The sequence below is a fragment of the Sporothrix schenckii genome (genome assembly GCF_000961545.1).
Source record: "Sporothrix schenckii 1099-18 chromosome Unknown Cont44, whole genome shotgun sequence".
NCBI classification, from domain to species: Eukaryota; Fungi; Ascomycota; class Sordariomycetes; order Ophiostomatales; family Ophiostomataceae; genus Sporothrix; species Sporothrix schenckii.
This window is the reverse complement of record NW_015971145.1, coordinates 4,748,802-4,775,071: the sequence shown is the minus strand read 5'-3', so window position 1 is coordinate 4,775,071 and position 26,270 is coordinate 4,748,802. Positions and strand designations below refer to the sequence as shown.

General features: G+C 55.6%; 6 protein-coding genes across 6 annotated transcripts; 2 read left to right on the top strand and 4 right to left on the bottom strand.

The window, feature by feature from the left end:
• Positions 1–8,565: 8,565 nt before the first annotated feature.
• Positions 8,566–10,505, top strand: SPSK_08834 (uncharacterized protein; the record flags this gene model as incomplete). Its single annotated transcript, XM_016735420.1, has 2 exons — positions 8,566–8,601; positions 8,676–10,505. 2 exons carry the CDS (start codon positions 8,566–8,568, stop codon positions 10,503–10,505), a joined length of 1,866 nt encoding a protein of 621 aa, XP_016588240.1.
• Positions 10,506–11,100: 595 nt separating this feature from the next.
• On the bottom strand, positions 11,101–11,880 carry SPSK_09740 (blocked early in transport 1; the record flags this gene model as incomplete). Its single annotated transcript, XM_016736310.1, has 3 exons — positions 11,101–11,307; positions 11,371–11,701; positions 11,864–11,880. 3 exons carry the CDS (start codon positions 11,878–11,880, stop codon positions 11,101–11,103), a joined length of 555 nt encoding a protein of 184 aa, XP_016588239.1.
• A 1,702-nt stretch (positions 11,881–13,582) lies between these two features.
• SPSK_09894 (uncharacterized protein) lies at positions 13,583–14,140 on the bottom strand (the record flags this gene model as incomplete). The annotated part of the gene is made up of 3 exons (XM_016736461.1): positions 13,583–13,752; positions 13,846–13,858; positions 13,946–14,140. The coding sequence occupies 3 exons, from the start codon at positions 14,138–14,140 to the stop codon at positions 13,583–13,585; spliced, it is 378 nt and encodes a 125-aa protein (XP_016588238.1).
• An 877-nt stretch (positions 14,141–15,017) lies between these two features.
• SPSK_09718 (uncharacterized protein) lies at positions 15,018–15,822 on the bottom strand (the record flags this gene model as incomplete). The annotated part of the gene is made up of 2 exons (XM_016736289.1): positions 15,018–15,090; positions 15,173–15,822. The coding sequence occupies 2 exons, from the start codon at positions 15,820–15,822 to the stop codon at positions 15,018–15,020; spliced, it is 723 nt and encodes a 240-aa protein (XP_016588237.1).
• A 993-nt stretch (positions 15,823–16,815) lies between these two features.
• Positions 16,816–18,647, bottom strand: SPSK_08907 (Nuc-1 negative regulatory protein preg; the record flags this gene model as incomplete). Its single annotated transcript, XM_016735493.1, has 2 exons — positions 16,816–17,392; positions 17,470–18,647. 2 exons carry the CDS (start codon positions 18,645–18,647, stop codon positions 16,816–16,818), a joined length of 1,755 nt encoding a protein of 584 aa, XP_016588236.1.
• A 2,621-nt stretch (positions 18,648–21,268) lies between these two features.
• Positions 21,269–25,160, top strand: SPSK_08348 (armadillo repeat protein; the record flags this gene model as incomplete). The annotated part of the gene is made up of 3 exons (XM_016734948.1): positions 21,269–21,605; positions 21,692–23,688; positions 23,778–25,160. The coding sequence occupies 3 exons, from the start codon at positions 21,269–21,271 to the stop codon at positions 25,158–25,160; spliced, it is 3,717 nt and encodes a 1,238-aa protein (XP_016588235.1).
• Positions 25,161–26,270: the final 1,110 nt, after the last annotated feature.

Genomic DNA, 26,270 nt, shown 5'->3' with positions numbered 1-26,270 from the left:
CACGACCTCTTTGGGGCCGGAGTCAGCAGCAAGCGTTTTGGTGCGATTTGGTGCGATTTGGAGGTGCTGTTGTTTTCGGGCCAAACGGTAGAGAGGGGGGCAGCCCTGACAGCCTTGGTAAAAGAAGCTGGTGATTGTTGGTTTCGGGAAACTAAAGCTATGGGGATAGCGCCACGAAAAGAGAGGCGGCGGGAGGGAGGAGTCAAAAGCGAGGCGAAATGAAGCAATTGAGAAAAGACAAGGACAGTCTTTGTTCCCCCTTTTTTTCGTGATGCTTTTGATCGTTCTTCGCTCTTTCCTTTCGTCTGGTCGTCGGCAGACGTGGAAACTGCAGGCTGTGATTATGACGACAGCCAATGGCAGGTGCGGCAAGTCCCCAAATGCGGAAAGCACCAGCGTCTTTTGAAATGCGACCGCGCGGAAAGAACGCAGGCTGGCAAGGAAAGAGCTGCCCTCATCCTCTGCGATCTCCAAATAACACAACTCCCCCACAAAAGGCCCAATGAGACTGACATCATTGGCCTTGTGAGAGAAATGCGACATGAGAGAGATGGAGGTGGGGTGGTATTTTCCGAGCGAAAAAACGAGACAGAAGAACAGCGAAACAGGGCTAGCCACAAATCCGCGCCCATGTCAACCCCTGCCAATAAATTGGGGGAAGAATGGGGACGATTCTTTTCCGTCTGCGCCTGGTCACGAGGGGAGGCGCTGAGGGGAGGCGCACGCAGCACGTTCTAGGCGAGATTTGGTGCTGAGGAGCAGCCGGGATGTGTGGAAGCGAGGGTTTCGTGCTTGCTTCTTTGGTGTGCTGTCTGTGCTGCCATGGTTGGGAGATATTCGCGCGAGTGTGCGTGCGTCTCACTGTTGTGTCTCCGTTGCGATTTTGTGTGCTTTGGTGGCCAGTTCGGCTCGATTGTGTTGCTCGTTTGCTCCCCCGGGAATCACCGGACCTGGTGATGGGCGTTGCGCTGCCCCAGGCGGCGCATTCGCTGCATTGCGCACGCCACAAACTTGGTGCAGTCGTGTGCAGTCGTCACGTCTCCGGTGGCCGGATCACATGCGCTCGTTTCTGCGGTGCGTCCCCAGTTCCCAGTTCGTCACTCAGCCCGTGTATCGTTCGTCAGAGCGGAGTTCTGTGGGTGGTCTGGCGTAGTCCCCCACGGCTTGACGATTTGCGCTCTCTCGTCGCTGCGCGGCGACGACAGACGGAGACTGGCCGTATGAGCGTCGTGAGGCGGCATGGCTGCAAAGCCACGCGGACCATGCTCTCGCGAGCCAGCCAGTTGCATACTGAGGCTCGGAGTGCGCCCCGTCGTCTTCAAGTCTTCTTCCGCGTACAAAAAAAATGAACGGTGGAGGTGGTGAAAATGGGGATGCGAGGGAAGAGAAAAAGGAAGGCAAAGCACTTCACGAATTGGCGAGTGCTGTTCGAAGCCCGTTTGATGCCCTACTTCACACATAGAGACTTACCTTTTTATGGGTCGTCGAACGACGAGAAAACAAACGCTTTTGGAGGGCGGCAAAAATGCGGCAGGACGGGGATTTGTTCGTAGACGTTGGTATCACGATATTTCCGAATTGGGTATAAAATCACACAGCAAAAGCAGAATGCAGGAAGCAGGCTGGGAAAAGCTGGCGAAGGGGGAAAAGGTAAATAAACGGGGGGAGGAAAGGAAGAAGAAGAGAAGAGAAGAAAAAAAGAAGAAGAAGAAAGGGAAAACAGTTTGAAAGGGGGGGCGAAGGGGGTGAACGAGCGGCTTATATGGGATGGACCGCCAACACGCAGTTTTGGGCGGGTGTACGAGGGAAAGAACGCGAGCGTTAGGGAGCTGCTCTCCGAACGGACGAAGGCACGCTCCAGCTAGACTACGAAATGGGCTGGCTTGCCGGGATGGTGTGCAGAGATAGATGGGGGTTCTCTCGCTCGGAAGGCAATGAGTGAAGGAGAGACTATGAGGGAACGAGGGAACGAGCGAAAGAGGACGATTTAGATGGATGGGCCAATTTGGTGGGACGGGATTGGTCTGTCCTCTCAGGTCGAACGGTGTCGGAGCAGGGTTTTAGCTCGTCGGAGAGGGCTGTAGGTGGAGGCTACAGACACGAGGTCGCTGGCGAGTCAGAGACTGGGAATTGATAAAATCGGCGGCGGCCAATATTTTGGTAACGAAAAATAAAAAGTTAGAGTGCAGAAATAAGGCAAAAAGCATGTGGAAGGCGCTGTGAGGCGAACGAGGCCAACGCTAAGAGTGGGGGAAAGAGCGAAACAACCGGGTGGAGAGACGCTAACGACGTACGAAAACTGACAACGACTCTCGACTCACGACTCACGACTCCTTTTCCTTTTTGTTTGTCCCTACCAACCGACCGTGATCCGCACTAGCTTGGTGTAAGTCGGCAGCAGGAAGCGACCAACCGCCAGGTCCGCGGAGCCAGGCTGTGCCAAAACGGCCAGGGCATTTCATAAAACACACCAGCGCGCCCCAAGTGACACTATTGTATGAAGTAGTTTGCCATTTTTTTCAGAAACAAGTGGTCCGCAGAGACGCCGGACGAACGCCCAAATGCGTGATGTCTACAGAGGGAGAGACGAGTGGGCATGTGATCGTTGTGATTGCCTTCATCTCTTCCGTAACAGGTTGTCTGGGCAGTCGTGCAGAGGTCAGCTGAGTGTTAACTTACCACGGTAGTGAAATTGTGTGAGAGGCAAGGGCCCTTTTCCGACCGCGGAGCAGATCAGGCAGGTTACTTCAACTGGACGGGGCAGAGCACACGAAACAAGGGACACGAGAGAATCAAAGCCCGCGAGGGGGTGTATTTTGTGGAGTGATGGGCGGGCGACGTGCTAGATTGGGCCATACTGACGCCATGCAGCGGCTTGATGGAGCACAGATGCATGCACCTTGAGCGCCCAACGAGGAAAAAGGTCAACAGAATAAGAAAATGCAAGGATACTGGGCATGGGCTAGGCAACGAAGCCTTAAACCTTGCGTGTGGCCAATACCACTGGGTTATGTCATAAATAAACACGCATCACGACGTGCAGGAGAGGGGACATTGGCGGCAACTCGCTGCTTAGGCACGCGTACGTACGGCTTGTAATTGATCGAAAATACGGTGATGGACGTAACCGTGCCCGGCTCTTCGAGTGAGACCATAGGAGAACACCGCACGTACAGGGCTTGGTATGCTGTGCCCGAACATTGGCAAGAGATCAGCAAAGACATACAAAGGCCAAAATGTGCCGGAGGGTCTGCGATCCCGCCAAGAAATGCTTGTCTTAATATTTGTGTCATATTACTAGTCAGCAGGAGGGAATCCTAAAATTGTGAGGGCCGCCGTACAAAAACAACAAATTAAAAAGAGGTCGAGAGAGGAAAATGGCAGCTCCTACTTAAGATTTTTTTTTTGGTCTTCTTCTTCTCTGCATCATGCCCCTCCCTTTCAGCACACCTAAAATACCCCACACCGTTTGGGGAAATTGACAGGGGAGGGAACCAAAATAGAGAGTTGTCTCGAGAATGTGTGTTGTAGAGAGCTGCACGACCCAGCCGCAGGCTGGCAGGAATAAAAAGATGAGGGCTCGGCAGGGGAGCTGCATGCACACCGCAGCGTTCTATTCGCTGCCACCAACACAGACCTCCCAAAAAGGAAATTCTTCTCTTTTTCAACAGAGGAGCAAGTTTGGGGGGCGACAAAATGCCAGAAGGGCTTTTTTGGCCTTGGATCCCGACGCCTTGTTTGTTTTCCATAAAGTATTGCCAACCAATCACCCTTGCTGCTTTTCAAAGGCAAGCGAAAAAAAAGGCTGCCGATGTCGCCTCTCTTGCATGAATTTACTCGGTCGCCAGGAGCCAGCCTCCGCGGACCATCTCTCTACTCCGTTTTTTTAGTGCTGGTATCTTAGCAATGAGATGGACGAAACAGAGACGAAAACGAGACGAGTACGTCCGAAAGTAAACTGTGGGCCAAAGAAGAGATAGTCTTTCAACGCTACTCTCGCGTATTTCACCTGCGAGACTGAAGCCACGTAGTTGTCGGCGCGGATTTTAGGGAATTTGCGTGGTTACGGCAGCACGGCGACTGGACTGGACAGCGGGACGAAATCAGCATTGGTTGGTGGCCGGCGGCAGGCTCTGTTCCACTTTCAACTCTTCCAAGTTCTCTCGGCGTAAGCACAACGCTACCGAGTATGTTTCTGTGCTAGGGGACAAGGCGCTACCCAAGTCACATTTTTGAGACATTTCTCCGTCTTCCCGTCGGGCCTGGGAGACGGTAACGACAAAACAAGTGCCAGAGGTTCGTCGACAGGTCTTAATTCCGGTAGTGCGTGCAATGTGTGTCCTCTGGTTCCTCGGGCGTCGGTGTGAGACATGCGACATGAATCTCATGAAAGAGCCGCCATTTTTGCTCCAACGTGGGTCCCCAAACTCGACCTTTTTCTTTTGTCTAGCCTGTCGTACCACTTTGCTGACAGCCTCGACCAACCACATACCCGACAAAAGAACCCTAGTTTTCATCGCCCAATACTGTCGACAACGGGAAAGGAGGCTGACCAATGACACAACCAGATTCTGAGTTTCGTGCAGCGGTGCTGCAGTGGAACGTTGGGGTTGGTTGGAACAAATGCAAAGGGTAGCAAAAGAAGTGAGAGGCGAGGCGAGGAGCAGGGTATGAGAAAATAGGGCGGTATTGGTGGTCAGTGAGCTTAGGGCCTCGTCTCGTCTCACAAACCACCGTCGTCTGCTGCACGTTGATACGTCAGTTGTCGATTGTTAAAAGAATCATCAACAGAAAATTGCAAGAATCAGCCAATCAGCGACAAGAATTTGGGGAGCCATGCAGCCTTCTTTCTTATCTCGAGCCAAGGAAATGGGGGGAGGGGGGTGCATCGGCTTTCCTCTGGTGCCGCGCCATCTACAAACAGCGCCGCCAACTGGAAGATAAGCTACTGAGTAGGAAAGGAGGGGGGGTGCATAAGGGACAGATGGAAGAAAAAGAGCTACGGGCCAGGCCCATCCGCTGTAGGTACCTTTTGCGCAAAAAGAGAGCGAGAATGACAGCGAGCTATGTGGGGGTTACAGCGTCCTTTGAGCCCACTGGGCGCTCTGCTGCAGGCAGGAACCCACTAAAGTCATCTTAATGGGGAGCCAAAAAGCGCCGAGTTTACGAAAAGCAGGTTCACGACGGTGCCGACAGGACTTCTTGGCCTCAAGTTTTTTGTTCGATTTTCGACTTGTCAACTAATCCCATGGCAGGGGTTGGCAGGCCACACTTCTGTAGCGCCCTATTGCAGATCTGTCCCGACGCACAGACGATTTGGTGCCTCGGGGTAGGAAGAGGAGGGGCGGGCTAACGGCCAGTAAATACCTGGCTGTATCCTGTCGTTTTGCGATGACACTGGACGGCAGCACTAAACAGAAAAATAAAATACGACCGAGGATGTTGATTGTTGGCCATACTCAGGACTGTCGTACGTCGCTCCCTGCATGTTTGTCCCCACTACTGCAAAAAAGGCACACTCTTCGCAAAACAATGGACCACCACTCGGACCTTCCTTCCCTCGGAAATGCCAGCAGGGAAGGAGCGACACTGATCTCGCCTGCATTGCATTTGAGCAGCCACCACCGACCCCCTACTACATATTGCAGTTCATTGCGCAGTTCAGAATCTCCCATGCATGCAGTCACTGCTCCGCCAGGCATGTGTTTGTGTGGGGGTTGCATACGATGTATCACTTCCGTGGCCGAATGTGGTCGACGAGACCCTCACCGCAGGCTGAGAATGGCAAGGAAACTCGTGATGGCCTCTGCATGCAGCTGTCCCACAGTCAGCCCGTGTACACCCTCGAGGTGAGGGAGACGGGACACGTTACCAATCGGGTGCGCAAAATACAATACAATAGGAGATTTGGGGTAAAGAGACGCCGTTCTCACAAGCCAGAGCCTGTTCAAAGGCAGGTGGGAAGGAACGGGCCTTCCAGTGCACTTGTAGGACGGCCATGTCCAACAAATACAGGCAGGAACGGCAGGCGAAAAGCATGGAACGGGAGCTGGCGGGCGGGCGGACGGCGCCATGCGCAGTTGGACGTACGCCGTCGGGCAGGTTTTGAACAGGCAATTTTGCTACGCGAACGTTTTACGCACAATGTTTTGTGCGAGCTAATGAGTGACAAGACCTAAGGATGGACACATTGAAAATGCTAATCGAAAACATCCTGCGTCGTTAGGCAACAATCGGCGTTCAGCATGTGTCTCGTAGGGGAGTTTAGACGAAAAGGCAGGGTCTTCGTTTACGCAGGTTCAATTGTGTTGTCCATTGTCCAGTAGCTGCAAGCCTCTTCCGGAATCATCCGCAACAACACTGTTGTCGTCCCTTTCTCTTTTTTACGCTGCAGAGTGGGGATTCCGCAGCGGCGATGGCGCGCCACATATGTTTACACTAAGAAAAGAAATTGGCCGAAATCGGCAACAAAAAAATGACAGCCTCTGTTTTTTATTCATTATTCTTCTCATCTTGTTCCTCCTACATTCCCTAGCTTTCAAGGCAAGAAACTAGAACCACTCACATTTTTCAACCCACACGCAAAGGAATAATATAAAACTGACACGGCCGTGTATGTTGAAATATGTCCCCTTCGAAGCCCTAATGTCAGGCCAGAACCATGTTGTGAGACAAACAACATCAACAGAAGAGGTTTAGCATTCTGCGTGTCTTTGTCCCATTCGTTAGCTGCGTCACTATTGGTACTTCTCGACCGCCCTGTAATACTGAGTAAATGCCCCTAGACGTGAAGAAACTGTATGACCGAGCACAGGCTGTCGGTGTCTTCCTACTTTCCCCGGATGTAAGGTTACGCCGCAAACAGGTGCGGTCCCAGGCCACATAACCGTGTCTCCTTAGAGGAAAACGGATTAGCGGACCAGGACCGCCTCTATATTTCTGAAAATGACAGGTCAACTCCTACTCAGTTGTTTCAAGATGGGGCCTGGAAACGAACCATTGCGGAGTAACTACGGAAAAGGGCCACAGCGCACACCAGGACGAACTTCATGGCAAAATATGTGTTGACTGTCGAATGGTTCATTCCACGTTCAGGGGAAGTAAATACTACCAAAGCAACCTCGCTATTACCTCACGAAAATTCACCTGCCCCGTTTCGCTGCTTACCGAACCCCCGAAACATCTTTAAAAGACGAGCAAAAGAAGGGGAAGATGGGGAAGAAAGCGACAGGGCTCAGCCCACGAGAATATGAACGCCTACCGCGGCCAGCCAATTTCAAATCGACAGAGGGTGCAGTCGTCTTTCGGTCCCCGGTGCCCGGCGGAGTTGAAAGAAACAACACTAACCGTATTACGATGAATGCTGGATGATGAGTCCCGAATAACAAAAGTGTCACATACTCCGTAAGATACAAAATGAAAATCGCTCAAGAAGCCCGAACCCCGTCCTCGTTTTGATTTGCCAGAGGAGCAAACGGAGGACCGACGAAAATGAAATTGAGATACATAAAAGAAAAAGACAGCCACAAAGAGTACGGCGGACATCCATATCCAAAGCAAGCCTCTGGCACACGAAATATCTCACAAACAGGAGACAATCATCAACGTGCATTTATTTTGTCTTGCCTCTTTCATGCAGTGCAATACAGCACTGGAAGCATGGGGCCAATTACCGAGGCCATTTGGAAGCCCGAGATGTTGCTCCCAAAGACAGCCCAGTCATAATACGATCTCTTGCATGGTGATGTCTCCTTGAAGACCAAGTTCTCCTGTTCTGTTGGCAATTCTCGGTGCATGAAATGGTCACCGATCGTTCCCGTGCCTTGTACCCGCAATTATATTTTGCTCTTCCAAGACGCAAATGCAAAAGACAATAGACATTGCACACGGTTCAAGCCGCTCAAAAGAGGGGAGATAACGACAGATGGTACTCGATTTTCAGGGCTGACGAGACGATACAACAATGGAAAACCATCTGTGGAGTTAACTAGGAGCACTCCAGCACTCTTCAGGCAGCTTCGGGGGTCCTTGGTCCCTGTCTCACAGGCTCCTATGTTGCTCGCAGGTCTGGCCAATCAGCTCTGTAAGCTCTGCCTGCCTCTACCTGGCAGGTTTAGCGCTAAACGCGCGGCTTGTCTCTGTGCACGGACCACTTGCGGGGGTTAGGTGAGTTGAAGTGCCAGAGGGAAGTGGCGCCCCTGGGCCTGGTCCTTCCTGCTGTTCGGTGTTGCCCTGGCGGGCGGTGAGCAAAACAGGCGAACTAAAACGCGCTGGGCATCCAACAACGAACAATCGCCGTTGGGTCCTGGCATCACGAAAACGCGTATTTGGGCGAACCCCTCGACGACGTCATCCTGTCAGTTTTCTCTGCATCACGTACGTGCCATGGACCCAGGCCCAATGAACACAAGAGTCGCGATTTTCTCTTTGCACCTAGCCTAGTTTCCCGCTCGCACGAGGCTGCGCAAAACTGGCCACGGACAAGGACCACGACCAAAAGGAAGACGAATTGATCATCCCCGGCGCCAGGGAGTCCGCATCCCGCCCAAGCTGGTCGTTGCGAACATGGGCTCCTTTGTCCTCGACTTTTCGGCGTACAATGTAAGTCTACGCGGACGCATATATCGAAGGTGGTGCACAATCGACGGCTTTGCTGACTTCTGTTTCCCGTGCAGGCCCTTCTCTCCAGCAACGGCCACAGCACGTCATACTATGGAACTGACGATGCTTACCTCGGCGGTGGAGATCCGGGGTTGTCTGTCGCGCCGGGGCGTCGGGGCGGCCACCTCAACCACCACCTAAACCAGCATCACCACCACCAACAGCAACAGCAGCAGCAGCAAGGCGGTCCCTACAACCCTGGCCAGAACGCCTATCCCCGTCATCAGATCAGCAACCGCTACATTGTGTATGACCGCAACTCACTCCCCCGCCTCGAAGCCGAAAAGACGTATCAGGATCGCCGGAAACAACACATTGCCAACTTTGGCTCCACGTGGCTCAAGCCGCCTGGCGTGGCCAAGACACTCTTCCAGATCCGCGAGGAGTGCCGCGAGCAAGAGGAGCAGGCCGAGGCCGAGCGGCGAGAAGAATTGGCGCAGCAGCTCGCACAGGCGGAAGCAGCCGCTCTGGATGGTGGAGACGGCACCGCACTGGAGGACGGCGGGGCGGGTGAAGGTGGCGATCTCACAGGCGACCCTGCTGGGATGACGGAGCTCATGGGTGTCGACGGGGACGATGCCGCGGCTGCTGTCGCTTCCATGGAGGCGGATATGATGGATGAGGATGGCGAGCTGGATCTAGACAACGAGGTCCCCGACGCCGACGCGGAAGACTTCAGCTTCGGAAACAACGATGATGGAGACGACCCGTTCGCCAGCTCTTCTGGCGACGAAGACGATGAAGAAGAGGATGAAGACGATGAGGACGACGAGGGCGACGGCGGCGGGCGGCCAAGGATCCATGTCGAAAACGACAATGGCAACGAGAGCATAGCTGCAGGTTCTGGTGCTGGTGCAGGTATCGCCGACCTGAGTCAGGATGACGCCGAGGCGGATCCGCCCCAGCACTACACACACGGCAGCAGTCAGCAGCAAGCGCGGCAGGGCGTCTACGTGTCTACACCGGCAGCCGCTGCTATGACAGCCGATACACCTGTACGTTCGCTCGAGGAACAGCATGCGCAGGCACAGGCGCGAGCCGCTGAGCGCCGCGAAATGCGCCAAATGCGCGCTGCGGAAGACCGAATGCGCGCCATGCGAGCCCATCCCCGGCTGTCGGGAGTCGGTTTGAGTATGGGCATGGGCTTGTATGGCGATGAAGACGACCTGGACGAGGAGGACCAGGAACAGATGCTGCAGGAGGACGACTTGGTGCGCGAAATGAGCAGCCCTGGTGCTGCCGCGTCGCACCACCGACAACCGCAACAGCAGCGACAGCGCCGCCGCCACCTGCGCACGGAGGACAATAACAACAACAACAACATTGCGCGCGGCCATGCCAACAGCAGCAGCTTCATCGACGATCACATCCACCAGGACAACGACGCCGGGTTTGAGCAGGACGGCGACGACGGGGGGGTCAGTGGCCTCGAGATGGACGTGGATGCGGATCTTGATGGCGACGACAATGGTGCCATGGACCTCAGCGCCTTTGGTGACGGCGGATACGAGCACACCGACACCGAAGCCGAGCTCAGTAGCAGTGTGGTTGGCGGTGGCGACGATGACCATGGCGACGGCCACCTGCCGCACCAAAGTTTCTTGGCGCTGGCTGGCGCCGCGTCCGGCAGCAGCAGCATGGCCGCTCCTAGATCGAGCGGTGTTGGCATGGGCGGCATGGGGCACGGCCATATATCTGGCGTCACTGCGAGCGGCAACCGCCACCGTCAGCAGTACCGCGGTAGCCTGACGCGAAGCGACCGCAACAGCATGGATATTAGCAGTCTCCTGTCGCAGGATGGCAGCAGTACCTTTGGAAGCAGTCCACAAGTACGGCGCCTGTAATTGGTACAGCGATGGCAGGGCGTGCGTGGGTGCTTATTTTTTTGTTTTAATTCTATTTTATACGAGCATCATCAAGGCATTATGGAATACCCAGGAGTCTTCACTTCTTCGACATGGTTACAAAATAAAACTAGCAAGAGCAATACAGCATTTCATGGATAGCCCGAGTCTTGACCGAAACTGTTGCGTCTGCATCAAAATAGAAGCGAAGTTTTTTAGCACAGTACGATGTATATCCCAGGCGATCACAATAAGGGATACAGTAAACCGATAGACCAAGCTTGAAATTCAGAACAAGCGTCTCCAGGACCCAGCCCATATACATTTAAAAAGCAAGGTGAAGGCGAGAACAAAGCCATATATCCCGTTCCCTTTGCTGTTCCAGATAAAACAAAAATGAAATAAAAAAAAACAAGTAAACGCCGTTTCTAATGCAGGAAAGATTCCAATAGAAAAAGCAACATTTTTCACCTCGCCCTCTCCCGAAGATGCCACTCTCAATCCCTGCGTCGTTTTCCTCGTTTCCGTCTTGTGTTGTTTGACGGTAGCGTGGCGATATAAGTTTTTGTCGTCGTGATAAGGAATAGACTCCCTCTTAGAACAGCCACACATAGGTGAACAGAAGGCCAACGAAGAAAAAAAAGCCAAGCCAAATGCGCCAGCTAATACCGGTGCGCTCAGCCATTACTAGCATGCGGTTCATCGTTCCGCGCAGGCGCACGCGTGTTGCATCGAATGTGTCGTTCATCTTCTCGGCGAGTGCCGACGATTCGCGAATCTCTTCCCCAATGGCGACGGTCATCTAGTCCTATGTCAGCAAACCCGTTCCCGCGGTAGACGAGGACCATACGCAGTGTCAACGTACATCTTTTAATACGCGAACCTTGCCAAGGATCCCCTCGATTTGTGAGTCGTTTTGGCTTTCAAGCTCGTTCAGTACGGCATCGCTGTACTGGCCTCGCTTATTTGGTGTTGCCGACCGGTAGCCGCCGTTTTGCGGTGCCAGGCCATTGCCGTTGCCATTGCCACCCGGATAGCCATAGCCATAGCCGGAAGGGCTGCTTCCTGGTGTGCCAAAACGACTCGGGCTTGCGTTCATGTTGCGTCGGTTGGCGCTGGCGTCGGCACCGGGGCCCGTGTAACCCTCAAAGAGGGCACTGCGCGGGTCGCGCTGGTGTAAATTTGAGCTGCCAAACCTGGAGGAGGGCAGATGTTAGCAGGGACAGCAAAGAGAGTGCGAGTAAGAGCAAGCGACCAGGTCTTCAACACATCAGTGAGACGGTCGAGGCGGAAGTAGAAGCGGCACAAAAGGTTGCGGTGTGTTCGGTATTGGGAGTGGCGTGGTGTATATTCGATACGCAACCTCGTCGCACATTACTGGGTTGTAAAGTTCATCACCGATGGGCGTCGAGGGCAAAGATCGAAGGGTTGGGACGACAGTGACGTCGCTGCAGGTGTCGCGTGTCGCATTGTCGGTGTCGCAAAATAATTCTGTCGATCCGAATAGATCCAACAGCGGCACAACTGTGGTCTTTGTAGGGCCAGGTATTTGTAAAATCGTAGGAATGTGATGCTTCGCATCGCGTCGCGGCGTACCCGGTTATCGTCGAGTCCGAAAGCGGCCACGGTGGCTCATTGTTGTTGGCGACGTCGCGGGAATGGTGTTTCTTCTGCCATTTTCCTTGCCAAGCTTGGCGCTTCTCTCTGCCGCTGGTTGCCGCTACACCTCAGGGCTGGTGACTCTGGAAGACGAGCACAAGAATAAGATGCTTACCTAGATGATGCCATCTTGGCGGCTGTAAGTGTGTGGGAGGTGGTTTTTGTTGGAGAGAACAGGTAGAAGAGCGAAAGGAAAAGAATGAAAAAGGAGAAGAGGCAAAAGCGATCTAGATCTGTAAAGGGGGTTGACAGGTGTCGTCAAAAGGAAGGATGGGTCAGTTGCACCTGCCGCTCGTTAGTACCAGGTACTTCAGTGGCGGTAATGGTTCGCCAGGAAGGAGTGTAATTTGGAGAAAACGGAAGGCGTCACCAATGACCGACAGCTGTGGTGGGGAGGATCTGCACCGGAACAAGTGACTCCATAGGTGGCGTTATCTGCCTGTGGCTCTTTTTGTTAGTGCTCTAACATTAGGCGTGGGTTGTAGGGCCTTCCCCCCTGAACAGGAGCAATTTAAGCAATTACTCAGGTCTATCCAGTTATTCTTATACTGCCTTTTGAGCCTCCAAGAATTCGATTAGGGTCATTTACAAAATCTTTCCAAGCCACTAAATCGGTCATTGCGAAGCCATTACGACTTAGAATTGAAGGTTTTGAGCTTCAACAACCCGGTGCCTCCGCAACTATCACCCCTGCATTCACCGCAGACACCGGTCAGATCCATCTTTCTCGGCCGAGATGCTATGTATTTGTTTTGCATTTTTCTCGCAAAAGACATGCGTGCAGCTCAGAAAAAGGGGCCGCGAATGTCGGATGTTCTTTTGAAGGCCTAAATATAATCTACAATAGTGACAACAGCCTGGCAGGCGCCTCGCGCTCTACAAAACACGGGGTTATTACAAGAAAGAGCAATACAAGACAACCACGCAGAGCTCGATATTGTCGGAGCTGGGGCTGCACTGCCGTAGCAGCCACAATGGCTTTGTCCGTTGACGCACGTGCCCCTGGCGCACAACAATCATCCACAAAAGTCAACAAACCAGTCGCACAGCGTACCAGCATAGGATCGAAAACAAGCTACGGGGACCCAGAAGCAACTGTAATAGGTGTTCACCGACGAACATATCAGTGTATTGGTCGTTGGGCTACCTGTCCACGATGCCAGAACTCCCTCACCGCCCATGTTTTCCTGTATGTAAATAAATGTATATGGCTGTCCTTTTTTTTGCAGATGTGTATTCCAGTTGTGAGAGCTGGTGGCCCTCGTCCCGAGGTCCAGCATACTGGTCGATCGCCCCTTGTCCATTCGCCTCCCTTTGGCGTTCCCTTGCACGTTTCGTATCATGCTTCGTTATCCTTCTTGCTGTCGTGAATATGGCCCAGAGGTTACGGACCAAGCTGTCGCTTCTTCGGGCGCCGCTTAGTCCTCGTCCATGTCGTCCGGCTCCTCAAAGTCGCCGTCGTCCTCTTCGTCCTCGTCCTCCTCGACCGGGTTCTCTGCTGCAGCCTTGGCGTAGTCAATGACCACACCGCGCGTGCGGCGGCCGATCACGTTGTCAAGGTCGATGACCTGGTTTGCGTCCTCGTCGTCTGATCAGAATCACTGCTGTTAGCTCCGTCTTTTCCGGTGGAAATAGTCTACAACAACAACAAAAAATCAAGGAAGTATCACCGGGTTCTCACCTTCGTCGTCGACCTAAAGTAGTAAGGAAAAAGGTTAGCATAGTCCAGCAGCGTACGAGACAGTGCGAATCGATCGGAGGGGAAAACGCAAGAAACATACGTCAGCAGCCTCCTCCTCCTCCTCATCGTCATCCTCGTCATCATCCTCGTCCTCGTCGTCGTCGTGGACGTCCTTCATGTCGTCGTCCTCGGCCGCAGGGGCCTTGCCCTTGCCCTTGAAGTCTGTGGGATCCGTCACCGCCTGGGCGCCTGCGCCACTGGTGGGGTCCTGAACGCCGTTGCCGTTGGTCGCCATTGTCAATAATAGCAAAGGTTGGACTGGCTCAAATTGTTTTGTAGGAGATAGCGGAGAGAGAAGAGGAAGTTGCAATGGTGGGATTGGCAACAAAAGAGGTGTGGAGAGATGTGAAAGGGAAAGTGCAGGTGCACTTAGTGTTGTTTGGGAAGGAAGCTTTGTCGCATTTATTTATTCCAGAGGGAAACTACAACCAAGGCGGGACGACATGGAGCAACCGAGGGGAGCTGTGAATTTTGTTTGTGGGGCCGGCCAGGCTGCCTGTCCTCGGGGAAACCGCGCCCCTTGCGTGCGCATACGCTGTTTGGAGACAGGGGAGAGGGTCACAGGAGGATGTGCACCACGCTAATCCGTATTAGTCACATACATTGCTTTTAAGAATAATGTCGTACCGGATACATGCATACCAGCCATTGGGATCCTCACTCTGCCCTCACTCTCGCACCACGTACAGAGCAGGTAAACAAGAGCTTGGGGGTAGTTCGCATTGCCGCCGGTAATAAGAGTGCGTGTGTACGTCGTACAGTGTGCGAATTAAAGAAGATAAACAAAAAAACGCTGGTCTAATTGTACACAAATCAAATATGCACGCCACCCCAAGAGTGCTTCTTGTACCTGCTCCAAAAGGGTTGTGCCCTTCCGGCCATCCCCTTCTGCAACGTCCTCGTGAATGTCCAAAAGTGTGAATTTTGTCTCGCGTTCTCGTTGATCGGAAAACGATAGCAAACTGGCCACAGGAAAGACCGGGCAGAAACACCGTCGGGTTACTTAGACAGCCACCTCTGAATGGCCATGTCTGCCCGCAATAGAGCGTGTTAATCCATAAGAGCATGGCGGGCGCCATTCCTTTTCTCTTCCATGCAGATACGAGTGTCGCTTATTTCGACTCCTCGCCGCCGCCGCCGGACGTGACGGCCAGCACGACGACTGTACCAATGACCCACCAGTATCTGTCGTCAGGTTAGCTTCTGGACAAAAGAAAAAAAAGGCTTTAAAAATACAAGAGTGGGGGAGAATAGAAAGGCTGCATACTTTTGCAAAAACGTCTTCTCTTCCGCGGGCTCCGCCTTCTTGCCCTCGGTGCTCAGCACCACGGGCCGGTTCAGCACAGGCGTCGCGCCCTTGCCCGCCACCACCACTGTCGCCTGAGGGCCAAAGTCGCGCGTCGCGCCGGCATCAATGGCCAGGCCGCGCACGCTGACACCGAGATAGGACCACGCCGACGACGATGACGACGACGACGACGACTGCGAGGTAAGCTCGGCCGGGGCCGCAACCGTCAAGACAAAATGTGGGCTGTAGCCCTTGGCAAAGTTGCTGGCGGCCGCGACGGAGGTACCGGCGAGCCACTGCTTGGTCTTGGGGTCGTAGAGCCCGACGCGGTAGAGGCGTCCTGCGTCGTCCTGGGCGTCGGCACCGGCATCGGCACCGGCATCGGCACCGTCCTCGGGTGGCTCGTAGGCCACGACCTCGGCTGTGGACGGGTCATGGATGTCATAGCGGATCTCGGCGAGCAGCGCGGGCGCGTGCGATTTTGAAGCGGCGGCGCCGACGGGATGGATGTAGACAGACGCAGCGCGAACGTGGTTGGGATCGCTGTCCTGGAGGCCGCTGGCCGCAAAGGCAGACCCGGAGAGGGCGCCGCCGGCGAGGACGCAGGACAGGAGGGAGGTGACCTTCATGATTTCGAATGGGTGGTCGTCGGGGAACGGGATCGGCGGGCGGCAGGGCGTGCAGCAACTGGAGAGACGAGAATCGACGTTCGACGGTCTCCGATGCCGTGTTTGTCAAGAGACGATGCAGAATGGCCGTGTCGCAGAAGGTGGTTGCGCAGACAGAAGAAAGGAGGAGGCCAGTCGAGACTCGGAAAGAGTGCAATTGCGCAAAAGGGTGAAGCTGCCAATTAGGCGCTAAAGTGACACATGACATTTAGCATGGTGGAAGGCTGCTGACGCCAATGTAGTGGGTATCAGCCCGCTGAAAAGCCACTTTTTGGCTGTTATAGGCGCGATAAGATGCTGTGCTTGCGATCAGCTACAGCAGCAACTTCGTCGTTCGTTATATTACACCTTATGTCGTACATTTGTTCTTACATCAACACGAGTCAATGCTCTCACTAAACAGTTGCACTGCTCGCTTTTTATCAATGAATAAATTAACATTTTTGATATTGATACTGCTCTTTTATGAATCCACGCCTCTAAACCCGAAAATAAATGTATAAAGCAGAGCAAACAATTGGCAAGAAATGCAACGGTGAGAAGAAAATATCAAAAGCTTCCCATCCAAAACCTGCTCTAACATCAATCGTTTGTTCTTTGACGCTACTTTGTACTGCTTTGTCGAGCAGTGCATTATCCCGTATACTATGCACCATTGCGTACCGGTGGTTTGGCGAACGTTCTGATCCCACCACAATGTCCGGGTGGAACGTGTGGGAACATCTAGTCTAGTGTCATGCTCAGCTCATGGTATTAATGATCCAATGGAGTCGTTTGTCCTCTAGCCACACTCCGTGATCTTGGAAGATGGCAGTGAATCGGCATTAGGGGGGGAGCGTGAGGTAAAGGAGGTGCGGGAGGTCATATATGGCCATCCTCCCCCCCTTTATTCCTTCGTCGGCGAAGGGTGCAATGAGCTCAATATGTGGCTCTTTTTTGCGTACTCTTCTAAATTTACCGACTCGTTTGCCTTGTCAGTCCAGAGACGACAAGGTCTTCGCCGATCAGCGTGGTGCTGCTCTGTCTGTAGTGACCAGTCGAGTGTGGCGCGGCACTGCCGGTGGCCGGGTCGTCGTTGCCGTTGCCGTTTTCGTCGTTGGCGGCGGCATCATCGTCATCGATCATCTCGTGCTCGTGTCGCGAGGGGGTGTGGTCGGACGGCAGCGCATAGCCGGGGCAGCGCTCGACGAGCGGGCGATAGTAGGCGGCGAGCACTTCGGGATTGGGGACAATCTTCCACTCGAGACGATACAGGAACTCGAGCTCCAGCATCTTCAGCTCGGCGACCCGCACACCGCCCACGCGCGCATAGGTCGAGTTGTTCCAGAACGAGTCGGAAAGGCCCTTGGCAGCCACTGTCGCCGCTGTTATAAGGAAACGATGGACGGTCAGGGTGTTGATCGTAAAGTCTGGGTACATTGCACAGAGACGGTCGATGTAGTACACCATGGACAAAAGGAGAGGGGGGATCAGCGTGGCATGTTTTGCCAGGCGGTGCAGGTAGTCCAGCACGGAGATTCCAGGAGGCGTCCTACAGAGAAAGAGCGTGTTAGAAGAGTCGCCATCTTGTGGACGCGGATGGAGAGAGACACAAGGGAAAGCTCCTACCTGGAGTGGAAGCGTGTGAGATGGCCCGACTTGAGGGCCAAGGCATCGTTCGTCTCGATCAGCTCGCCAAGCATGTTGGCAATTAACACAACCATGTCTTCGACAGGACACTGGTCGTACTGCTCCGGGAGCATTTTGACTGGCGCGGCTTCAGGTCGAGCCCGTTTTGCAGCAGTTGGTGGGCTGCCGGCGACGGAAAGTGATGGGAGACGACCAGTGCGGGTCGGAGGAGCCGGTGAGCTCCGGCGTTTCTGAGGAGAGGTTGTGTATGGCTGCTGTGACGGGGCAGAAGACGAGGCGCTAGGCGGATCCGCCACAGACGACGCAACGGCTGTATGGTCGCTCGATACGGATGGTGGGACGGATGCCGACGTGGACGAGGTGGCAGATGCTGGCCCCGACACGGGAGCAGGCACAGTGGTCGATGCAGTTACCGGCTGCACCGTTGCCGGGGCGCCGGGGGCGGGCCGGCCATTGTGCGTATGACGCGCGCCATTGGTCACCGCAGCCGCACTGGTGGTGGCGTGGTCGACGCCCTGCTCGATACCAGGCTCCATGGGCACCGGTCCGGGTATGCGTGGTATCTCACGCGGTGTGGACTGTTTTGAAGGAGGCCGTGAGGAGGATGACGACGGGTCAAGAGCATGCGATGAAAGAGGAGGAGGAGGAGGAGCAGCAGCGGCGGCGGCGGCGGCGGCGATGGCAGAGGAATGGAGGACGGAGGACGGAGGTTGTTGATGGCGGTGCGTGGTGTTATAATCAAAGGGCTCCATGGGCGAGTACTGGGTAGCGGCGTCTACAGCCACATATCGTGGCGGTGAACGCGACAACGGAGGAGCTCGGTGATGAGGTCTGGCGAGCGGAGCGGCCAGGGGCGTCGGAGGGTGGGAGAACGCGAATGACGGTGCGTGGGAGAGCGCAGGTGATGACGGAGCGCTGGTGCTGGCGCGGTCACTGAGGCTGGTGTTGGAGGAGGCAGCGTTTGCCAGCAACGACGCAGATGCGCCGTTTACGAGCGGCGACGACGAAGAAGACGGCCGCCGGGCTGCAGAGGCGGCCGCGGCAGTAGGTGCTGCAACGGCCGAGTTCCGGGGAGATGAGTGGCCGGGTGACGGGTGCGAGGGCGCATAGTGGAAGCCGTGTATGATGGGGGACGCATTGGCCGATCGAGTCAACATGACGTGCGGAAGGTCATGGCCTCGTCTGTTGGGAAGAGAGGGGGGGTGGGAGAGGAGGGAGAGATTAGACAGATAGCGATGTCTTGTTTTGGATTTCTCCTTCTGCAGTGACTGCTCCGTAGTTTTCTTGAGCTTTTGGTTTTTTCGGCTTAGCCACCGGTCTTCTTGCCTTGGTTGCGTTTTGCAGCAGTCGCAAAGGGCGAGTGTCTCACTCTTTCCCTATCTAGCACTGGCGCCCAGAAAATTCGGCCTTTGTCCGCGGACCTTTGTGGGCGGGCAAGAAAGAGGTGAGGAGAGATTTGGCGAGGAAGGCGACAGTGAGCAGCGAGGACAGGAAAGAACGCCCCTAGCAGGGTGGAATCGCGGCTAGTCAGTGGAGAAATAGGCCTGGCCGGCGCTACTGACGAGGAGTGCTGCAGACAAGCGGCGCAGGCACTGTTCGTTTTCTTTTCTGGCGGTTGATCGGAAAAGAACGAGGCAGCGCCACGTGATGATGATGAGCAGACGGAAAGTTGGTCGATCTTTTCGAGTGGTCAACGGCAACAAAGGGTTGAGAAGAAACGAGAAATGGTGCACTGGAAGATGATATATGGCGTGGTGTAACGGCGGGGAAATCGCCCCTGGGAAAAGCTCCCGTTTCCGGTTGTTTCTTTGCTTTTGCGTCGGAACAAGCACCCGCTAGGATGGAGGATGGAGATGAGATAAGTAAGAAAAGTACGTACCTTCCTGGTGGCTGGGCCGCCAGAAGTAAATGTCGAGCGTAAGCGGCAGGTGCAGCCCGCATCCACACCAATGCCAAGTGCATGGGAAATGGCAAGGCGCCTGTCGCCATGCAAGGCTCCATAGCAAAACGACTGCTAAAAAAGTGGGCTTCTAAGGGCGATGTTGACCGTTGCCTCCTCTGGACAGACGACCAGCGACATCGCTCCGGGCCCAATTAACTGTGCCTGCCCGACGGCCGGGTCGTTGCCTCGCATGAAAGGAACAAGAGGGTGTGCAGCAAAGGAGGAAAAGACAAAGAAGGCAAAATAAACGACAACAAACCCTAGATGTTGGAATGTTCCCCCTGCAGGTCAGAGCCGCCACTTCTGAGCACATGGCCTCGCGATCATCATGTCCTGGAATGTCCCGATGGTCGAGGCCAGCTTGGCCGTCACAGCCAAGAAGGGTCTTGGAGAATGGTTGATACGTCGTGTTCTCCTACGTGTTGAACGTTCCTAACTCTATTTCCTCACCGAGCCGAACCCCTCCCCCAGTGCAAGGTGTTAGTGGCCTGGTCAGACCCGCAGGGAAGTGCCGTTTACGATAGTCGGGGCAAGGGCAACGAAAGCCGGCCTGCCGTTAAGCAACAAACCGTATCTTGTATCTTATTTCATATGCAGTTTTGGTCCAAATAACACGGCGACCAAATGACGGTCATAGCAAGTACGGAGCATCAGCGAATTGGATACGACAAGCAGAGGCACCCGTCGCACTCCACAGCCCATACACAATTTTGTGCCTGAGCGACCGACGACGAAAAGAAACAGAAGCAGGTCAGCTGCCCGCAAGAGATTTCTCCCAAATGCCGACCGCATGCGTTCCACGTTGCGATGGTGACACTCGGTTATTCGCTACACTCGCTTAGAGAGGTCTGGAGCGGTGCCAATCAAAAACTATGGCTTTGATGGTCATGCTCGGCAGCAGGAGAAAGCAGCACTAACAACTATCTCTGGTTTTAAGGCAGAGGCTCGAGGGTAACTAAATGAAAGCATAAAGAGAACGGACAATTGCATTCTGGGTGTCCGAGTCCTCGATGAGAAGGTCCAGGAAACCGACAAATGAACGTTCACGGATTGGGGGCGTGGCCACTCCTTGGGTACAGTCGCATAGAGCAGCTCCGGGTACGGCCACAGCGGCGGTCAATATGTGTTATCTGCAAGTACCTTGCCGTACAAGGATCGACTTGAATGCATTTTTGGAAGAATTCCGTTGGTAAAAACGAGATTGCCATTGTGGACTTTGCACGTGACAAGCACGTTTTTCACGTTGATTACGTGATTTTTTTCAAGCCACCATTAAGTGGCTGGTGCTAGTTGTGGAGTACGAGGTGTCTCCACTGCAATACTCCGTAAAGCCGGTGCGCCTGGGCCCCTGTCCTACCAACCAACTGCACGCGATCGTCAAGGCTACCAACTTCCATCAACGTCGGTCACAGCGCTCGGCCGCCATCAGCGCCTCTTGCGTCGAAAGCAGTCCCCTGACCGATGATTTGATTCTTTCGTGGCTCCAAAAGAACGTGCTGCTCAGCAGAGAACAACCACCAGCTCTTGCAGCATCATCGTCAGCTCATTCCTTTTGGCGACATCCAGCGACCACCACTTCTTTACAGCACACAGCCATACGAGCACCCGCATCTCCAGCATCCCCAGTACCATCAATACTGCACGCTCGACCATTCTTCAACCTTGCAGGCGTCCATTGAGGCGGATCGACGGCCCGGACGGCGCTCAGGAGCTCGCATAAGACGCCTTCTGACAAACGCCACACTACTGCGACAGCTTCAAAGCATCCGACATAGGCAGCCCGGTGCAGGGCGACGCATACCACTCGACCGGCCCACCAGAGGCACCGCCGTCGAGATGGTGCTCCTCTCGCAGAATGTTGCCATTCTCGAGAGCCTGCGGACGGCTCGGTCCTACACAGAACAGACCGAGGCCCTGCAGGCGCTGAAGAACGAGACCGTCGGCCATGTTATGAAAAAGGAGAAGTGGGTGGAACTCGGCGTGCTCCGGCCGATTGTCAAAGTCATCCTGCCGGAGCGGCCGGCGAATTGGGCTGTGGGCGATGGCCAGGATGCCTCCCGGTCAGGGAGCTCGCACAGTCGGCGACCGTCCTCCGTCACGCCGCCCGACAACCTCCCGGCAGACGTCCTGGCACGTCTCCAGGCGCTCGAGCTGCTGGGCATCTTTGCAAGCGGTAGGTCCTGTCGGCATGCCGTGATGTTCTGTTGTGCTGTGTCAATAACGAGCTGTTCATGTACTGACAACACACAACACGACCAGGTGGTGCCGCCTTCCTTGAACCTCTCCACGCCGCCGGCGCTCTTCCGGCCATACTCTCCTGCTTCGACCCCACCACCACCCACCCCCGCCTCGTCTACGCCGCCCTGCGGTCCCTTGTCACCATAACAAAGGCGGCGCGGCTTATCAGTGTCCCTGCGTCGGCGCCGTCGCCCGTCACCATCGGCTCCCTCGCCGACACCATCCTGGCTACTCCCCACCTCCAGGCCTTCTACAACATTATTGTCGCGGCGCCTCGTGCGTGGTGGACCGAGTCCATCACCAACGCAGCCGTGTCGCTGATCAGCCCGCTCTGCCGCGAGACCCGCCACCAATTGGCACTGGCCAAGGCCGGCGTCCTGGATGCGCTCGCCGTCAAGGTGGCCAGCTTCGTCGTGGCAAAAGGCCAGGTAGTCCCCGGCGCCGAGATCGCCGCCGAAAAGGAAGGCCTACGTGATGCAATCCCGGAGCCGGCCACGCCCCGTCTCGATATCAGCGCCGTCCTCGATGCGGTGGCTGCCATCGTTGGCGACTCGCGCCTCCGCGCGTACATGCTGCTGTGTGCGCCGCCGATTCTGGCCATTTTCCCGCAGCTCGCGTTCGACAGCCCCGTCAACGACGTCCACGCTGCGTGGAAGGCCCTCAGCATGGGCGGCCTGAGCACCTCGGACCAGCAGATGCTGGGCGCACTCGACTTCCTCCTCCCCGCCATTCCCTCGCAGCTGCCGCGTGGCCACCATCTCGCCTCCCACAACTCACCGTTTCCACCCCTCGGCTCCACATTCTCCCGCCAGACGTCTTCTACCAGCAGCGCTGGTGCTAAACGCAGCGCCGGCTCCCGGCACCCGCCGGGTTCAGTGCCAGAAGGGGGCCTCGGCGCTTTGGAGGGCTTCGGCGACGAGCAGGAGAGCCCCATGGTGCCCTGGCTGATCAGCCTGGTGCGCTCCACATCCGGCCTGGAGCGGCTGATGGCGGCGTCGGTCCTTACCTCCCTGTACAAGGCCGGGTTCGCCAGCGCGACGCGCGAGTCGGCCATGGCTCTGCTCGTCGTCCCCCTACTGCTTCGGATGCTCGACGAGGCGGTCAACTCTGCATCCACCGGCACGTCCGGGAACGGCGGCGGCGGCCTCTCGTCGGGCGGCTGGGTGGACGATGACGACAGCAACAAGACGGAGCACCAGGCGATCACCGAAGCAACCCTTACGGTCCTGGCGCGGCTTGTCGCTAACAGCGATGTGCTCCAAAAGGCCGCCATCGACGGCAATGCTATCAAGATCCTAGCAAGGCTCCTCAAAGAGTCCTACGAGCCCGTGTCTACTAGGTCCAACCCGCGGCCGTGGAACCCGACACCGACCGCCTCTGCCAATCCCAGCCGAACAGGGACGCCGGTCGCAGGCACTCGCAGCCAGAGCAGTGTTGGCGGCAATGGCGGCAACGGCGGCGGCGGCGGCGCACATTTTGTAGAGGACAGCGGAGCTGCTGCTGGCAATGACCCAGACGGCTGGGCCATGCAGGTTGCGTCGAGCAAGCTGGGCCCCGCGGGCCAGAGCAGCCAGCTCGCGTACCGGATACGACTCCGCGAGGCGACCCTCAAGGCGCTGACGGCGCTTGTGGCGGTCAAGTACGACTATCAAAAGGCGTTTGTGGATCAGGACGTCATGGTCTACGTTGTGGCGTCTCTGAACGCGACGCCATCCAAACCCCGCGCCAACAAGGACCGGACACGGTCAATCAAGGACATGGACCTGAACAGCAGCGGAACGGCCGACGACGACAACCTGGACCCAGAGTACGGGCGCAACCCCGTTGGCGTGCTGGTTGCGGCGTGCAATCTGGTGCGCATGCTGTCGCGGTCGATTGCGATCCTGCGGACGACGCTGGAGGACGCCGGCGTGGCGGCGCCCATTTTCCGGCTGCTACGGCATCCGGACATTGACGTGCAGGTTGCCGTGACAGGCGTCATGTGCAATCTCCTGACAGAAACCAGTCCAATGCGCGAGGTATGTGCCTGCCTTTCTCTCCACTCTCTACGTCCTACCTGTACATCGCTCCCCAGCCCACATTGCTAACCAAAACACAAAACATTCAGCGCTACGCCGAAGTCGGTGTCATGAACATTCTCTGCACACACACCCACTCGCTCCACTCGCCACTTCGACTGAACGCGCTCTGGGCGCTCAAGCACTTTGTGGATGGCCTGGAGCCGAGCGTGAAGAAGGCCTGTCTCGAGCAGCTGGGGTCCGGGTGGCTCATGCAGCTTATCGACCCGGACTCGGAGGTGGACACTTCGCCGTCGTCTGTGTTTTTCTCGGGACGTGCCGACACCAGCTACAACCGGGCCAGTGGTGGCATGGCCGCCGCTGTGGCAACACCGTCGTGGTCGTTTTCGACCGCGGCCAACGACGAAGACGTTGAGATGGACCAGACCGGCGACGAGCACGAGGACAGCGCGGGCGCGAGCAACAACGCCGGTGGCGATGACGCCGACGTCGACACCGACTCCTCGTGGACGGCGACTGCGACTGCGACAACCAACCAACACCAACCACCCGCCAATGCCATTCTAGGCTCGCCCTCGTTCCTGCGGGCCCGGTTCCCGACGACCAGCCACGAGCGGAGCCGCACCGGGCGCCTACGGCAGGCCGAGGCCAAGCTCGCGGCGCTGCAGGAAATGGAGCTGGCTGCTTTGCGGAAGAGCCAAAACGACGACGTGGTGATTCAGGAGCAGGGACTCAACTTTATCCGCAACCTGATTGGGCCTGGGTCCTTCTCGAACGGCGGCACCGGCGCCGGTCCAGGGTCGTCGCTGCGACTGGGCCAACCGGCCTCGGCCGCGCCGCGCGACGCCATTAGCGAGGCCTCGGAGATGATTGACTACCTGTTTAGCGAGATTGGCCAGGACCGGCTGTTCCAAATTCTGCTATCCAAGGTCCGGCCGCGGGTGCGCCCGGCGACCTCGTCCCGACTGTCCGCCACACGACGGCGTCCGACGGCCGGCAGCGCCACCCTTTCCAGTGGCTCAGGCAATGGCGCTTCCTCTGCGGCAGCCGCAGGTGCTGCTGCGCCCGGCTCTCCACCGTCCGAATCGGCTGCCGGCACCGGCACCGGCGCCCGCGTTCAACAGCCGCGGGCCAAGATTGTCGAGGCGGTCGTGTTCATCCTTGTGCACATATCCGCCAGCGTGCCGCGGCACCGGCAAGTGGTGATTGCGCAGACGGAGCTGCTCAAGGCGCTCGTCGGCCAGTTTCTGAACCGGAACAAGGGCGTGCGCGTGGCGCTGTGCCACCTCGTGACCAACCTGACCTGGCGTGACGACCAGGCCGACACGCATCTGGCAAACGTGCGCACCCTCGAGATTAAGCGACTCGGCCTGCTGGCGCAGCTGGAGGCGATGCAGTTTGAGGACCCGGAGCTCGACGTGCGGGAGCAGGCTAAGATGGCCGTGCACCAAATGGCGCCAATGACCGTGTAGGGCACCAGGACACGGCTATCCCATGTGCTTCGATTGCGTCGTTTCCAACCACTAAGAGGCCACTTTTAGGCTTTTAGGCTTTTACGCTTTTTGGATAGGACCACATGTTTGTGTGCACACCAGGCGACGTGCTCTTGATATCGCATTATGGCAGTTCCGAGTGGCCCGTCCATGAACCCGCCAAGCTGATCGTCAAAGCTGAGAAGACGCCTTTTGTAAAAAAAGAAAAAGGTCGTTTATAGGGCGTTTCTTGTATACTGTGTACATTCTTTGGAGTGTTCTCTGCGTGCCATATTGCTACTAGGGCGGAAGGCGCTATGATGTAAAAAAAAAAAAGATGATTCAATCAAAGCGTGCATGTTCCTACGGTTGATATTATTTGCTACCCTGCATTGTATCGTGGAGATGCAAAGAGGAGGGTACAGAAACGAAAATGAGTGACTCGGCGCGTATACTTGATCAAGTGACGTCTTTTTCTGCTCGGAAGTGGCGGGAGGCGTACGGAGTTGGGCTTCTTGCAATCATGTGAATCACGCCACACAAGACACCAGTGGGCTTCCAGAGAGGACGCACACAATGTTGGCACTGGCACGGAGAAGGGGGACAACTTTTACAGATTCTCTTGTGATTTGGAAATGTCTTTTTTCCTGTTTTTCTTTTTTTACCTCTCTTCCCCTCCCTTTTCCCTCGCTCTCGTGGTCCGTCTTACAAGCTCCTGCGATGCATGTCACCCTCAACAGAACTCTGTATTACTCACAATGTAACATCGGTACAACGGGAGCTCTACATCGGCCAGTACTCCGTAGCTGGTTTGAAAAGCAATCAAAGCTCACAGCAACAAGCTGTTGCACCTTTTCCTTTATTTGCATTCACTGGAGCTCTGTGTTTGTACACCAGTTGCTTCGCATGTTTCCATGTTGAGACTTTCTTGTACTTTCTGTTGGGAGTTTTGGAATCCTGTTGGACGACTCAGTATGTTCTTTGTTTCGTTTCAATACCTTTCATTTTCCTCGTTTCCTCTTTTCCTCTTTTTCGTCTTATCCTTATTTTTCTCTTTTGTTCCGTCCACCCTCCGAATAAACAAAGTCCAGCTTGTCGATCCTATAGCAC